At 57.9% G+C, this 15,553-nt stretch overlaps 4 protein-coding genes across 4 annotated transcripts; 3 read left to right on the top strand and 1 right to left on the bottom strand.

Moving 5' to 3' along the window:
- The first annotated feature begins 248 nt into the window (after positions 1-248).
- Positions 249-6,784, top strand: BJ171DRAFT_500123 (uncharacterized protein). Its single transcript, XM_053110549.1, has 11 exons — positions 249-918; positions 1,317-1,460; positions 1,613-1,818; positions 2,032-2,092; positions 2,246-3,031; positions 3,502-4,155; positions 4,350-4,523; positions 4,637-5,089; positions 5,383-5,587; positions 5,749-6,085; positions 6,279-6,784. Exons 1-11 carry the CDS (start codon positions 598-600, stop codon positions 6,367-6,369), a joined length of 3,432 nt encoding a protein of 1,143 aa, XP_052968003.1. The 5' UTR covers positions 249-597; the 3' UTR covers positions 6,370-6,784.
- On the bottom strand, positions 6,785-10,106 carry BJ171DRAFT_500122 (uncharacterized protein). Its single transcript, XM_053110548.1, has 2 exons — positions 10,049-10,106; positions 6,785-10,025 (listed from the first exon to the last, which is right to left on the bottom strand). The coding sequence occupies exon 2, from the start codon at positions 9,727-9,729 to the stop codon at positions 6,973-6,975; it is 2,757 nt and encodes a 918-aa protein (XP_052968002.1). The 5' UTR covers positions 9,730-10,025; positions 10,049-10,106; the 3' UTR covers positions 6,785-6,972.
- BJ171DRAFT_500121 (CAP Gly-rich domain-containing protein) lies at positions 10,107-12,049 on the top strand. The gene is made up of 6 exons (XM_053110547.1): positions 10,107-10,362; positions 10,577-10,720; positions 10,859-10,958; positions 11,201-11,383; positions 11,504-11,576; positions 11,784-12,049. Exons 1-6 carry the CDS (start codon positions 10,222-10,224, stop codon positions 11,896-11,898), a joined length of 756 nt encoding a protein of 251 aa, XP_052968001.1. The 5' UTR covers positions 10,107-10,221; the 3' UTR covers positions 11,899-12,049.
- An 875-nt stretch (positions 12,050-12,924) lies between these two features.
- BJ171DRAFT_473931 (uncharacterized protein) lies at positions 12,925-13,486 on the top strand (the record flags this gene model as incomplete). The annotated part of the gene is made up of 2 exons (XM_053108719.1): positions 12,925-12,984; positions 13,151-13,486. The coding sequence occupies 2 exons, from the start codon at positions 12,925-12,927 to the stop codon at positions 13,484-13,486; spliced, it is 396 nt and encodes a 131-aa protein (XP_052968000.1).
- Positions 13,487-15,553: the final 2,067 nt, after the last annotated feature.

Raw genomic sequence — 15,553 nt, 5'->3', positions numbered from 1 at the left:
ACTGCCTCGGGACAGGCCTCCCATTGGACCTGCTGCTCCTCCTCCCCATCGTGTTGCTGCTTTCGGGACCGCCAAGATCCCTTTCGCCGGCTCGCAGTCACTCTCTTGGTCGCTCTCTTGGCCACTCTCTTGGCGTGGAAGGCACCGACCCCCGTTCGCGCATCCCCGAGCCGCCAAGGCGCCTGGGCCGCTGCTGATCCTTTGCACGCTCGCTCAAATAACACGAAATCGTCCCCGCGGGTCGTCGCCGGACTCTTGCTCGGCTCGCGAATCCTCCGGCTGTCTCAACGTTCCCTTGCAAAAGCCAGCACCGCCGGCGCCCGCTTGCTTGCTTGCTCGCTCGCTCGCTCGTCTGGCTGCCTGCACGCTCGCCCTGGTCGCTTGCACGTTTTTATCCCCACGCTTCCGTCCCCTCGCCGGCCTTGATTTCTTCCTGGAGCACGTCCTCGGCCTCCCAATCGCCCTCCGCTTTCCCTCTCTGCTACTTCCCCAGCCATTCCTCCCTCAACACCCACCACCTTTCCTCTGGACCAGTTCCCTGCCAGCCCCGTCCTTCCGCACACGCCCTTTCCCGACCTGCAGATAGACATCCAGACCATGGAGGCGGAAAAGGACGGCGTCGTCGTCGACAGCCAAAGCAGACATCGGTCTCCCTCCATCACCCATGTTTCGAGGCGCGTTTCGACGGCCGACGGCGTAATAACTCCCGGAACCACCACCCCGCGGCGGTCGCTCATGTCGAAGCTGTTCCTGCCAGGCAGCCCGTCGGTACACGAAATAGCAAATAGCACGCTCGACGACAATCCGTATGTGGTCCAGCTGCCCTCGGTGCCTGGCTCGTGGTCAAAGGCCTCCAACTACATCCGCACAACCAAATACACCCTGCTGTCGTTCCTGCCGCTCACGCTCTACTACCAGGTATACCGATCGCTGCCGTCTTGGTTGGAGGTTGCTGGGTGTTGCTGGAGGTTGCTGGGTGTTGCTGGGGTTGCATGCATCCACCGCCATTCTAGCATTGGCGCTCCATCCCTCGTTGCCGGCTCTTTTCCTGCATCTTCTCAAGCGCTTCGATTAGATTGCCAGTTCACCTCCCTGACCCAGTCGAGAGTGTGCTTGTACCATCTGTGCACCATATATCCGCCTCGCGTTTCAAATCGATGGCGCATCTCTCAACTCTGGCTCGAGCTCGAGCTCGTGATGAATGGCTTTGGATGCCCTGTCGCCAGTGTCTAATGCGCTCTTGATCCCTTCTGCCGCGCCGATTGCCGATGCCGATGCCGATCGCCAACGCCAACGTCGGACTTGGCTCTTTGCAGTTTCATCGATTCTACAACATCTACTTTCTGCTCGGTGCACTCTCGGTCATCTCCAAAGTATCGAGTCTGTCGCCGATCACGCAAATCTCGCCGCTCATCTTTGTGCTGGGCTTTACCGCTGCCAAGGAGGCCATCGAAGACTATGTAAGCGTCACATGCCCACCACAATCCCGATGCTGCGGATCTGTTGTGGATCCGTTGCTGATCATATCGCGGCGCCGCCTGTTGCCCATATCCCCCTCTTCTGATCTTGCGGTTCCCTCGCTTCCGCGTCGCTTGGCGGCCCGCCGCAACAGTCGAGATACAAGGCCGATAAGGAGGCCAACAACCAGCAAGTCTTCGTCATCCGAGATGGACAAAAGCTGAGCATATCAAGCATGAATGTTCAGCGCGGCGACGTTATATTCATGGAGAAAGGCTCCAAGGTTCCTGTTGACTGCATCCTCGTCAGCACGAGCTTCGAGGACGGAACCTGCTTCATCGAGACGGCCGAGCTCGACGGGTAAGCGACCCCGCAAGAATCCCTGGCCTGTGACCATCGACCTGCACACTCCAACGCGGCCCGCTTCGCAGCGCTTCCGCCCAGGGCAATGCGCGCTCTCGGACTTGATCTCGGACCTTGCCGGATCCTTCGGGACCCTGCCGGACCTTGCCGGACCCTACTCACCTAACACCCCCGCTCCGCTTTTGTTGCACTCGCCGCTGCCGTCCACAGTGAGACAAATCTGAAGCGAAAATCCGCTCCGACCAAACTGAATCACTGGAATACCCCTCAGGTGACCATTTGCTTCGTTGCTCGCACCCGTCTGTCTGCGGTTGGTGAGACTGCGTTCGCGGGGAGCTCGTCTTGTCTGTCCCTGCTTGCCACAGCGGCCATCCTGCACACGCAGCAGCGGCTAATTCGCACTGTTTCTCGGTCCCCGAAACAGTCTTTTGTTAGTTTCAGGGGACGGATAGAATGCGAGCACCCCAACGAGCATCTCACAACATTCGAGGGCCGGATCATCCTTCCTGATGCAGAAACCCAAACGCCCTCTGTGACTTCGCTATCTGCTGCCAATGCGGTGCTGCGCGGTGCTGTTATCCGCAACACCGACTGGGTCTACGCTGTCGTTGTCTATACGGGAAACGACACCAAGATCATGAAGAACCTGAAGCAGACCGGTGGCAAGACCTCCACTATGGAGCGCAAGCTAAACTATCTGGTGCTCGTTGCGTTCGCCTACAATGCAGTGCTGCTTGTCTCTAGTGTGATGCTCGAGTATTCCGGCTACATCTCCATCCTCCAAGAAGAGACGGCGTTCATGCAGACCCAGCCCAACGACTATGCCATTGAGTGGTATCTCGGCCCTGTGGAGACATCCATCAGCACTCACGTTTTCGGAGTCACCGTTGGCTTCTTCTCGATATACACCTACGTCATTCCGATATCCCTCTTTGTCACGATCGAGCTGGCTCGGCTTGCCCAGGCACAGTTCATCATGTGGGACGACAACATGAAGTACGACAAAGAGAAGATTGACGGCACGACCGAAAAGTGCAGCATGAAAGTCAACAACTCCAACTTGAATGAGGATCTGGGCGCTATCGAGTACATATTCTCGGACAAGACCGGGACATTGACACAGAACCGCATGAAGCTCTCCAAATGGCTTGTTAACGGCTCGGTGTACGATGAGATGGAGTCACCAGGCCAGCTTGGGCGCGCTCTGAGGGTAAGCGGTCCGTTGGCGATGACGGTATAAGGTCGACGCTGATGGGATAGTGTCGACACTGGAAGTTAGAGCCGTATCCGCTATAGCGACCTGTCGAGTGCACGCCATCTTGTGATATAGACTCGATAGCCGCAAACTGACTGTGAACACCAACTTTCCTCTTGGTTATGTGGGTCACATTTGCCTTTCTGAACTTGACCCGGACCTGATCGCCGCGTCAATCGTGGCGATCTGACTGTCCAATGGGCTCGTCGCGACACTTGCCACCCATTCAACGGCATGGTCGGTTTTATGCATGCGCTGACCCCAACAAACCCACCCGGTCTCTCGACTGGAACTACTCCCACCCGAACACGCTGGACTGTCGACTCTCCCAATGCCGACGGCGGCGGTTGGCGCTCTCCGATCGCCTCATTCACCCACTCGACCACACCTGTGCTTGGCCTGGTCAACTGTGCACACTTTCACAGGACCCCAGCATCTCACCCGCACACAAAGACACCCTGATCAAGTTCTGCCACACAATGGTTCTATGCCACACTGCCATCCCGTCTGTCAACGAATTCACTGGCGAGCTGATGTACGAATCGCAGTCTCCAGACGAAACTGCCTTGCTGCAGGCCATCAACCAAAACGAAGTCATCATGACAAAGCGGTCAAAGTCCGACACCAGCATCACCTTTTGTGGTGTCCGGGAAGAGTATCCGATTCTGCAGATCCTCGAGTTCTCGAGCGACCGCAAGCGCATGTCCATCATCACCCGCATGCCCGACGGAGCCATCCGGCTATATACCAAAGGCGCAGACAACATCATCCTCGCGCGTCTGTCGCCGGATCAATCGGTCAACCCGCCGGCGCGGATCGCACAGGCCGAGCGGGCACTCCAGCTCTTTTCCGAGTCTGGACTGCGGACACTCATGGTCGCATGGAAGGAGCTATCTGAGCAGGAGTACGCCACCTTCAAGATCAAATACGATGAGGCCGAGCAGTCGCTGACGGCCCGCGAGCAGAAAATCGCAGCCGTGTGCGAGAGCATCGAGACCGACATGCAGTTCTTGGGATGTACCGCCATTGAGGACAAGCTCCAGGACGAAGTTCCCGAGACCATCGCGTACTTGCTGAAGGTAATACCCGTGGCCTTTCTCCTCCCCTCTCGACCTTTGATAATGCTGCGCGATTGAGCTTGGTTTGAAGGCTTTGGCCATCCGGCCCGAACCGGGGGACCATTCGCCAACGGATATAGACCGCGCCTCGAATGTCTAACTGTTTGCTTTCATTGTCCGCTCCTCTCTTCCTCCGACTGGAAATCCGAATGAAGGCTGGCATCAAGATTTGGCTGTTGACCGGCGACAAACAGGAGACAGCAATCAACATTGGCCACTCCAGCTCGCTGCTGGATCGTGATGCCCATATCCTGAAACTCAACGCAGCAAATGAGAAGACATGCAAGTCAGCGATGGAGGAAATGATGCAGTCCATCAACCAGTCACCGGTAGGGGTGGCCTTTCACGACGACGCTGCCGATGGTGTCGATGCCATACTTTGTAGCCAAGACCCAGCTAGATCCTTGCGATGTGGGCTAACCGGCTCCTTTGTTTTTCCTAGAACGACAAGTTTAGCTTGGTCGTGAGCGGTGAATCCCTGACACACATATTCAACAGCGGCGCGAGCCTACCGAGTCTCTTCCTCAGCATTGGCGTGCGGTGCGACAGTGTTATCTGCTGTCGGGTGACGCCGCTTCAGAAGGCCCTTGTGGTCAAATTGGTTCGGTCTCAGCTCAAGAAGGTCACGCTCTCGATCGGCGACGGCGCGAACGACGTCTCGATGATCCAGTGCGCCAACGTTGGTGTCGGCATCATGGGTCGAGAAGGAACCCAGGCCGTACGAGCGGCCGACTATGCCATTGGCGAGTTCCGGTTCCTGAAGCGATTGATGGCGGTTCATGGCCGATATTCGTATATGCGCTTCGCGGCCCTGATCTTTTACAGCTTCTACAAGAACCTGGCCTTCATCACGGTGCAGTGGTGGTACGGCTTTGAAAGCAGCTGGTCGGCGATGGTGAGTTGTCGAACAGTCATTCGCGCATCCGTGTGGAACCTGTGTCGAATCTGTGTGGCATCTATGTGGAATCTGTGTCGAATCGGCAACTGTTCTTGGCCATCGCTCCAGCGAAAGGTCGCTCTGTCTATGCATCTGCCCCCGTGCCGCGCCGCGCCGCATTCATCCATGGCATAGTCAATCGCTCCCGTTGCCGACCGTGTATATGAACCTCACACATACTTTTGCTCTCCGTCGCTGCTCCGACGTCTGTGCCCCATATCTGGCCAACGCTACTACTGCTGCTGAACCAGACGGCGTATGAGGAGGTATTCTTCACCCTCTTCAACATTGTCTTCACGTTCTTCCCGCCGCTGGTCCTGTCGCTCTACGAAAAGGATGTCTCCGAAAAGGGCATCCTCAAGTACCCCGAGCTGTATACGCAGCTCAGAGCGGGCTTGTACTGGAACTGGACGTGGTTCGCCACAGTCGGCACCAGTATGGCCTGGCACGCCTTTGGTAAGCTTTTCTTCCAGGCTTGGATCTGGGGCGGCACTGCTGCGCTGCCTCACCAGCGGCGATGAGTTGGTCTGGCCGTCGGTCTGGCTGTCGGTCTGGCTGTCGGTCTGGCTGTTGCATGTAACGTCCTGACGCTCTTTTGCTCCGGATCTTGGCTCCAGCTATCTTTGGCTCAGTCTACATGATCAACTACGACGGCACGCTGGCGCCGAATGGGCACAGCACCGGCTACTGGATCCAATGCTACCTCTTTGGAACACCCGTACTGCTGACGGTGCTTCTGAAGCATTCGCTACAGACGAAACGATGGACGTGGTTGACCCTGTCTACGATTGCGTTCTCGCTCCTCAGCAACGTGGCGGTGATGTTTATTATCGACTTTGTCTTCAACATGGTCGAGTACGGCACCTCTGAGATCCAGCACGTCCTGCCGGCCTACTGGCTCACATGTCTGCTCATGCCCGTGTGCTGTGTTCTTCCGGATTTGATCTGCATCTAGTAAGTATCAGTGCGAGTGGCGCATCAAAAGGGGTATCGGCCGTGCTTCGGGTGGCATCCAGGTTTGCTCTCCTGTCGGGTCGTCCGGCTGTATGGATGCTTGCAAGCCACGGCAACCGCTCGGTTACTGTTGCCGCTTTGCTGACACCGGTGGTGGTGATACGTTGTCTTTCCCTCTTCCCTCGCCTCACAGCATGAAGCGGATGATTTGGCCTTCAGATCCCGACATTATTATGGAAGAAGAAAAGCTAGAGCGGTCCGAGGATCCTCCTTCCGATGTATAATATGAAGGCCGACGCGCATTGTATTCCAAGATGCAAGCCGGGGGCCCCGCTGCTCTCTTTCTGCGACCCACAGCCCAGTCACGCTGCCGTGTTCATGTCGCTCCTATCCCTTCGCCCACCCATTTCAACCCATCTTCATCTCGTCCCCAAGAAACTAGCTTTCTCCCCCCCCCTCAAAAGAAAAACACACATCCACTCCAACTTTTCTTCTTTCATGTTCACTGAATTCTAGCCCGAGTTTGGCTCCAGGGACGCAAACGCCCTGTTCCGCCGCTATTCTGGTCTCGAGGGTGGGTGCACGAGGTTGATTCCTTCTCTCCCCCCCCCCACACACCCGCCTTCGCCCTCCTGTGAAGATTGCCCTGTGTGCTTTTGCATCTCTCGAGTCTCTGGGTCATACATACTACTGCATGGTTTTTCTCTATTTTCTCTTTCCTTTGCTTTCTCTTGTGAGACCACGACGCCTACATATACAAAGTGCTTTACAACAGTAGTCTTGACCTCACTCTTATGAGGGAGGAAAGTGGCGGTTGCGTCGATGGGCGGTGGTAGCCATGGCTGCGAGAATCGCATTTTAACTGTCGAGCCAAGTCCCGGTGCTCATCAAACAGTAACGGCATTGTCGATGGCAGGATTGGGGACATCCTCATGGGCCAAGGTGGGAACCTCAAGCTTCGGACATCTGGACGCATCCAGCTCGGTGATGGAGCGGATGTGGGCATCTGGAATGCCCAGAATTTTGAGGCTGGACGGCAAGACCAGCTTCTTGAGCCGGGGTAGGATTGGGAGGCCCTCGAGTGTCTTCAACTTGCCACAGACGCTCATATCGATCTCCTCGAGGCTCTCCATGTCCCTGGGTATTCCGTCCAAGGTGGAGATCGACTTGGGCAGCGACAGCCGAGTCAGCTTGCGCATCGCAGACATCCCTCTGAGTGCGGTCAGTTGCTCACAGTTGCGTATGTTGAATGTCGTGAGAGACGGCAGCACTGGAGGCATTCCTTGCAAATCCGTGGCGCCCACTTCAAGCTGTAGCGTCTCAAGCGATTCCATGGCTGGCATGCCTTGGAGCGACTTGACTTGAGCGTTTTGAAGGTTCAAGCACCGGATGAAGTCGATCATGGGAGGCATGCCCTCAAGCGAATCAATGTTTGGGGGCATGAGGATGTTGATCGGTTCTGTGTCATCAGCAAGGTCCAGGATTTGATCGTCGGCTGGGAATTGCTGCGGCTCATCGAGCTGGCTGCTCTGGCCCGGATCGGCCATGGAGGCGACCGCAACGACCGGAACTCGACCGTTGTTCATCAGTTCTTTGCAGAGATAGAGAATGGGCCACGGCAGCTGGAGCAGCTCGTGCTCGAAACCGACGAATGTTCCACGATACCAGCAGCGAAGTTCGATCATGTTGAGGGCCCTGGCGCCCCTTGCCAGCTGCATGAGATTGCGCATTGGACCATGGAGAAAAACACAGCTCGCCAAAGGCATCGGCGGCAGAAGCGCCAGGCGGCTTGTAGACTCATCCAGGGCCAAGTGGAGACGCCGGACCGACAGGAAGGTTTCCGAGAGAGCTTCGATTGCCCCCAAGGAGAGCGGTGTCCACAACTCATTCACCTTTGGTAGGACCGAAACCAAGTGACCATCCGGGTCGACATGATGTTGCCACTGAGGCGACTCTCGCAGCCAGGCAATCCAGTCCGATAGACTTCTTGCAGTGCCGTTTGGCCGGGGCAGCTTGAGACGCGACAGCCTCGGAGTTGGTGGCAGTCCCTTGAGAGAGTTCAAGCGGTCGCATGTCCACATATCGAGGTTGCTGAGGGACCCGAGTTGGGTGGGCAGCCCCTCCAGGGACTCGATAGAGGGAGGGAGGTGCAACGTGTACATGCTCTTCATGGACGGACACTGCCCGAGCGACGTAATCAGTTTGCAAGGGCGCATATCCAGCGTCGATAAGCGATCAATGTACCGGTAGACGATATCAAGGCTTTCGAGGAGTGGAGGGAGGAGCAGTTTTCGGATATACGGCAGCTGCGACAGACCATCCAAAGTACGGAGGGCAACGCATGCAGAGAGGTCGAGGTCTTGCAGGGGTTTGATGCACGGTGGCATTCCCTCGAGGCTGCGAAGGCCCTTGGGAAGCTGCAGGACCTGCAAGTAGCGCGGTTCTGTAAATCCCTTGAGGTGAACCAGATTTTCGCAGCGGGTCAAATCCAACTGGGAAAGGTTCGACAGATATGGAGGCAGCCCTTCCAGAGTGAGGATGGATTCGGGTAGCGTCAGCTTGGTGAGGTCGCGGACGCTGCCAAGTCCTTCGAGATTGGCAAGGCTCCGGCACTGGGACAAATCCAGCTCGCTCAACGAGTTCAGCTCGCTTGGGAGGCCTTTGAGGGTGGGGACGTTCCTTGACACAGTCAGGTTTTCTAGCTGCGACATCAACGGGAACCCATCCAGGCTTGTGATTGTGTCGAAGAAATTCGAGTCGCAGTCGAAGGAGAGATGCGACACATGGTCGAGCCAATCAGGCCAGCCGGATATCGTCATAAATGAGCAGTTGAAGAGAGAAAGATAGCCCAGCGGCCGCGTGTAGAGGGCGTACTTCTCGTGCGGAAGGAGGTTGGATACCTGCTCGGCAGTATGGAATGGATGATGAGCGAATCGGGCGACGCATAGCACATCGCAACCTCCCTCGCAATCGTAGTCGCCTGAGCACGGGGTGGAGACATGGTAGTAGAGTATGCGGGAGCTGTCAAGCGCCCGGAACTGCCACACTGGGTGGGCGGAGCTGTTGCCGCAGAGCTGTTCGTCGCTAAGATCCTTGTTGTAGGGGCATTTGAGCCTGAGCCCGTCAACGAGTACATCGCACAGCGAAGACGAGGATGCTGCTGCCCACCACAGCGGCAGTTCATTCTGGTATGCCTCGAAGCTGCGGGGGTATCCTTTCACACGAGTGAGAAAGTAGACGATCCCTCGGAGGACGTCCATGGGATCAATAGATTCGCCGAGATTCTGGAGCACGGCATGCATGCCGCAGTCAGGCGCGGCGGCGGCTTTGGAGCAGATAAAGCGGACCCATCCATCCTTGGAAAGAAGCGAGAGGATGTCCTTGTATTGAGGAGCCAGCTCCGGGAGCTTGACCAGGGTCGTCGCATCGAGGGCTGTCAGGAAGGATTCGTTGCAGACAAGGATCGTGAGGATGTCATGGCTGGCGAGGGCAGCACAGATACGGCCGGTAGAGGTCGATATGGCGCTGTCCTGCCGATCGGTCGCAGCGTCTGAGTGCGGACCAGGATCGCCAAGTCTGGCCATCTTGTCAGAGGACGAGCTGCTGTCCGAAGGATGTTCTTCAAGGGGGCGTTTGGCTGACATGCGGAACGCAGCCGAGGAAAATGTTCAGGGGCGAGATGGGCGATGCCAGAGTGCTGCTGGTGGCAGATGTCGTCGATGCTGATGCGATGGAGCAAGCTAGCAAACGAGCGAGCGAAGGAGCGAACGAACGCGAGGAGGCGAGGGGTGCTGGCTTTGGGCTGTGGTGCTTCGCCCCCGAATCTGCCGACCGAGAGCAAAGACTCGTTCTTGGCAATGCGGCTCAGGATGCCAGAGGCTGCTGCGACATAGATGCTGGATGCGACATAGATGCTGGATGCGGCCTGGATGGGAAGGAGGCGGCGGCCTGGATGGGAAGGAGGCGGCCGTCGATTGGGTTGGCGGGCTCATGGGCCGTCGCCGCAGCCCCAGATCAGCGCCGCCCGGCTTGCTCCTCGCTCCCCGCCCCGTTGTCTTGATCATCCCAGCCGCCGCCGATCAAGTCTGCTCCAATCCCACCTGCCTCAGCACACCTGCCTCAGCACACCTGCCGTCATGGCCACCATCAGCACCGATCTTGCCGGAAACATGTCGATCTCGGGCCTGGGTCCCGCGGTCGTCACCCTGTTCATCTCGTCGGAAGCAGCGACTTCTGAGCGCCGCTTCAGCAAATCCATCACCATCGCCAGCCTAAAGGTCTCTACATGCTGCCGGCTCGAGGCACATTGGGCTGCTGGATCAGCCATTTGGGGGGGGGAGTCGGCAGAGACGACACTGTATCGAGCGATGCAATGCCATCGAAGTGGAATCGGATGTCTGGAGGTCGGCCCCAAGGGCACATATGAAGGCCCAGGGTCTCGACAGGATTGCATGCGTTCATGCCCTAACGCTGTCCTCCCCGGCGCTCCAGGAACGGCTGGAGCCCATCACAGGAGTGCCTGCCTCCACCATGAAGGTCTCGCTGTACTCCAAGAGCGACGAGTTTATGGGTGTGCTCGACGACGATTCCAAGATGCTGGGCTTCTTCCCAGTCGTGGACTATGCCCGTCTGCAGGTGTGTGCATTTGGCCATTGCTGGTAGCTTGCCCAAGATGCCGTTGTCCCCCTCTGGGCCAGTGCTCCGTATCGGGTTCTGAAGAGCCTTGGGAGCTAACGCACTCTCTGGCTGCGTTTCGTTTGCCCTCGGTGGCAGATCACAGACCTGAATCCCCACCGCGTCCGCGGCGAGTACACCGATCTCTCTGCGGTGAAAAAGTTCGAGCTGACCGAGGACGAATACAACAAGCGATCGGGTAAGACGAAGGCATGGGTGTGTGCAGAGACATCCTGCAATCTCCTCCCTCCCAGCGTAGATGCTGAAAGGTCGCGCAGCTCGCCGTGTGAACTGGACCGACAACAGGCAATCCGTGACATGCTGGCCATGCGATTCGAGCCAGTCTTGCCAGCCTCGCCAGCCTTGCAATGTTTGCAATGCTTGCAATGCTTGCAATGCTTGCAATGCTTGCGACTTGACAATTGATGGTCCTGCACCCAGACACTCTCCGCGACTACCTCAAGCGCAACAAGCTGCGACAATACGCCGAGACGGCCTCTCAGCCCGATGAAGCCGATGCTGAGAACGAGTTCGAACACGAGGCCGCTGGAATCTCTGTTGGCGACCGCTGCGAGGTCGTTACCGAGGAAGGGCTGACAAAGCGTGGGTCTGTCCAATTCGTCGGTGAGTACTGCCCCAATCTCTCTGGACTCTCCAGCCGACGATTTGATCCCACCCCATCTCGCACATTGGACGGGGCCGCACGTTGTGCTGAATCCACTTCCCTGTTATGGCTGCACTCAGGCAAGACCCAATTCAAGCCCGGGTACTGGGTCGGCATTCAGTACGACGAGCCTTTGGGAAAGCACAACGGAACGTGAGTAGGAGCAGGGTCACTCCAGTGCATCTTGTCGAGTTACGCTTCAGTGGTCGGGGTGACTGAGCTGCTCGCTCGGACACTCTATGGGGAACCTTTTGGCTGGTCGAACTGAACCAGCCGCTGCGATCCCACCGATCTTGACAACCTCGTTGATCCCTGTCTTTCCCGCAAACTGTGGATTCTCCCGCTCGCTTGCGCCATTAGCGTCAAGGGTGTGCAGTACTTTTCCTGCCCCGACAAGTACGGTGCCTTCCTCAGACCCAACAAGGTCCAAGTTGGCGATTACCCTGAAGAGGATCTGTTTGGCGATGAGCTGTGAGACCGGCAGCGACATCGATGTCATGCTGTTGGAAGTGTGTGGCAGTGCATATGTGTGGCAGTGTCGGCGTGGTGCGCAGCAAGGTTGTGGCTTGGCCAATCGGCTCGATCCAGTCGGTTTCTTTGGATGAAAAAAATTGTTGTCTCTCCGATCTGGATGTGCTCGCCGACTTTGTTCCTGATCGCAGCCGTCTTCCGCCTGCCTCGCAGGAGCGACGGCTGTAGCACACTCTGATACTTGGCGCAGCATCCTGGGCTGCACACGTCCTGCGGACAGGCCAGCCGAGCATGCCGCAAGTTCACGAGATGACTGCTGCTGCGTTCTTCGCTCCGATGCGAGCACAGCCGAGAGTGCAATGCACAAAGCAGTACATGGAATGCAGACACTGCGTCTGCCTTCGATTCGCCCTGGAGAGCCATCTCCGTTGCAGTTGAAGAACGGATCCATGTTATAGCAATTCGCGTCGGTGGCATCGTCAATCTCGGCCTCCCGGACAATGGGAAAGCCGAGCCGCGCTGCCGACACACACTCTGGCGCCTCGATGGTAACGGTGGTGGCCATGGCTACTTACGACGGACGAGTGCGGGCAGCGGTATGCGGGTTGGTGTGTGGGTGTGTGGGTGTGGGTGCAGAGCGGATATGATTGTGGTGTGCCAAGTGAAGGCCATGAGCGTCCAGCACACACCGACCCACTCGTGCAGAGAATCGCTCACAGGAGCGGCCGATGGCCTGGCTGGCGAGCCGCTTGCGGGCCAGACTCGTCCTCAGAAGCAGCATTCGCATCGAGATCGTCGGGGTGATTCTTGCGTCTGAGCTGGAGTGGTCGTGCCGATCGCGAGGCTGTCGGTGCTGTGGCGCAATCACTTTTTTTTTGTTGTTGCCCAGCGGGTTTCTGGTCTGGGACACCTCCGATTCCAATAACCCCAGAGCGACTGCCGGGTCCTGCTTGCCCGACACTGCATCGTTCCGCATCAATCCACAGCCCCGAGCGACCCCAGCCCGACTCATCTGATCAACGGCGCAGCCATGGCCAAGTCCACCCACTCGAAAATCAAGCGCAAGTTCCGCGCCATCAAGCGAACTGCCGTAAGCGTCGAATGCACTGGCAATTCACTGGCAATGCACTGGCAATGCACTGGCAATGCACTGGCAATCCACTGGCAACTTGGGCATCATCGCGACCCAGTTGGCTATTACCACCCCGTCGCTGTTGCTGGAGCGGACGCTAACCCGGCTCTGCGTGGTACTGCAGGTGTTTGCTCCCGTCGAGTCCGAGAGACTGAAGCGGCTGGCTCAAAAGCAGGCCGAGGCGGCACTCAAGTCGCCTGCCCACATCGATGCCAACACCACCATGGAGACCGAGGCCGCAGAGCCAGAGCAGGACGAGCGGGTAGGCCGGCGATCGAACCGAGAACAAGAGTCATCCGAGAGCATGCAGACCGATGGCCAGGCAAAGTCGCTCGGCCAGACGAGCAAGCTGGAGAAGGAGCGACTGTTCATGAACAAGAACCAGTTCAAGCGCAAGATGAAGGCCAAGGCCATCAGCAAGGCAGGCCGCAAGTCGGGCAAGATTACCAAGCGAAAGTAATGCCGCCGCCGTGGCCAGTATTGGCGTCCGGGGGTCGCCGGGCGATGCTTGTCGTGCCGACTGGCATTGCAGTCCGCCGACTCGGGAATGCGCATACTTACGGCCGTGAACGTGAACCCGAGAGCCCTTGCCCATTCATCTCCTCGGCCGGCCGTGGCCATGCGCACTTTTGATATTTCTGCCAAATCCATATTCACCTGCATCCGATAGACTGCTGCGTGTCCTCCCCTCATCCTTTGGCTGGACGAGCCGCCGGGATGCTATTCCGATCGGGCAAACAGGCGGCCGGGCCTCCGAGCGCCGCAATACACTTGTGATGCTGGAGATACCAGCACAGCAAATGCCCACTGCATTCAGCTATTCGGTCGGAGAATAAGCACATTAGTGCCGAGACATGTGCCGACAGAGTGGGGTGTGGGATGTGTCGGGGGAATGCAGCTCGTTGCCGGCAGCATCGTTCCCACACAGCACTACCGACATATGCATTCTCCATCGACATGCATTCCCCATCGACATGCACTGTCCATCGACATGCAGTATCTGTCGATGCAGACCCTGTCCGCTGTCGGTGGCCGGCTGCATGGCGAGGCCCCCACGCAGCATCAGCAAGTATCCTGCACAGGCGGCCCGGTGATCGCTCAAACCGCAGACCCCGAAACTGCGCTGGCCAGCCAGCAACACGCCCGGTCTCAAAAGCCGTGCCCCGTTGCGTCGTCGCAGGCCTCCTCCTCCTCTCTTGCATCTTGTCTGCGCCGTAGATTTCCTCCCGCCGCTGCCAACCCGAAGCCTGCCCCCCGCCGGTCGCCTCCCTCTGTAGCGGCCACCCGTCGGCGCTGTCGCCGGAACCAGCTCAGGAACTTCGCCAACCTCCGAGACTCCCTCCTGCTCACAAGTCCCCGCCTGTTCGGCCGTCGCGCCCGTTTGCCCAACCGCTTTTCTGGTCAGTTGTGGTGGCCTTGGCGCTCGTCATCCGTCACTCGATCGCTCGCCGTCTTCCTCTCGTCCAACACCAGGCACTGGAGGCACACTCGCCGCAGCTCGCTCTCTGTGTGCATCTGCGTCTGCATCCCTAGCGCTCTGCTTCTGCTGCCAGTTCAGGAGGTGCCTTTTGTTGATCCCTTCAGCATCCTAATCTTTTCCCTCCTCCTCTTTCTGCAAACCCCATACGCTCTGGCCCAAACCATTCGGGGATACTGATACGGATCGGCCTGCTCTATCTCGCCGGCCATTCATCGGCTTGACGGTGGCTCTATTCGTTCGTTCCCGACTCCGCTCGAACATGGCCGATACTACCAACGTTTGTCCCATCGCCGTCCAGTCCATCCAATCGGGGCCTTGCTTCATCGCCCCTTCTCTCCACCGTTGCGTCGGGAGAGTCTTCTTTTAGCCAACCGCCCAACTCCACCACCAAACGACCGCTTCAGCCATGGCCGATCCCAGCCAGCTCGCCAAGCAATTCCGCGGCCAGCCGGCCTACTCACTTCCAACGGTCGTGACGGGCAGCTTGCCGAGCGGACAATTCAACCAGGCTTACTCATACGCTCGCCAAACCGCCTCTGGGCACGCCAACCAAGGACACGCCCATGCTAGCCATGAAGTTGCCAACCACCACGGTGAGGGCGATGCTCACAGCGATGATGGTAACGATGGGGCTTTCGGTCGAGGGGAGGGGAGATGAACAAACAGGACGCAGGACGCAGAATCTGGGATGCGGAGGGCAAGAAGCAAGCGGCAGAAGGCATTTTGGACAAGGCAATGAGCCACAGCCGGAGCACACCGAAGCGTACCGGAGCAGATCGAGATCGAAGCTGATACGATCTACGGAATATGGGGGCGATGGGCTCTGCTGCGACAAATTGCTGGCGGGATCGATCTTCTTGCTGGGTTTGCTCCAAGCCGGAGCTGCTGCGGATGCAGGCTCCTCCGAAATGGTGCGTCGAACAGAGTGACTAACGCTTTCCGGATTGTCTCTGCGGCTCCCGGTCGGCCATCACTACGATCTGCCTCTGTGATGCCTACGATATTGGGCGTCCAACCCCTGCCTCGCCAACGACCTAACCTGGACCT

The sequence above is a fragment of the Polychytrium aggregatum genome (genome assembly GCF_025602895.1).
Source record: "Polychytrium aggregatum strain JEL109 chromosome Unknown BJ171scaffold_13, whole genome shotgun sequence".
Lineage (NCBI taxonomy): Eukaryota > Fungi > Chytridiomycota > Chytridiomycetes > Polychytriales > Polychytrium > Polychytrium aggregatum.
The sequence above is the reverse complement of the archived record's forward strand: the minus strand, read 5'-3'. Positions and strand labels throughout refer to the sequence as shown.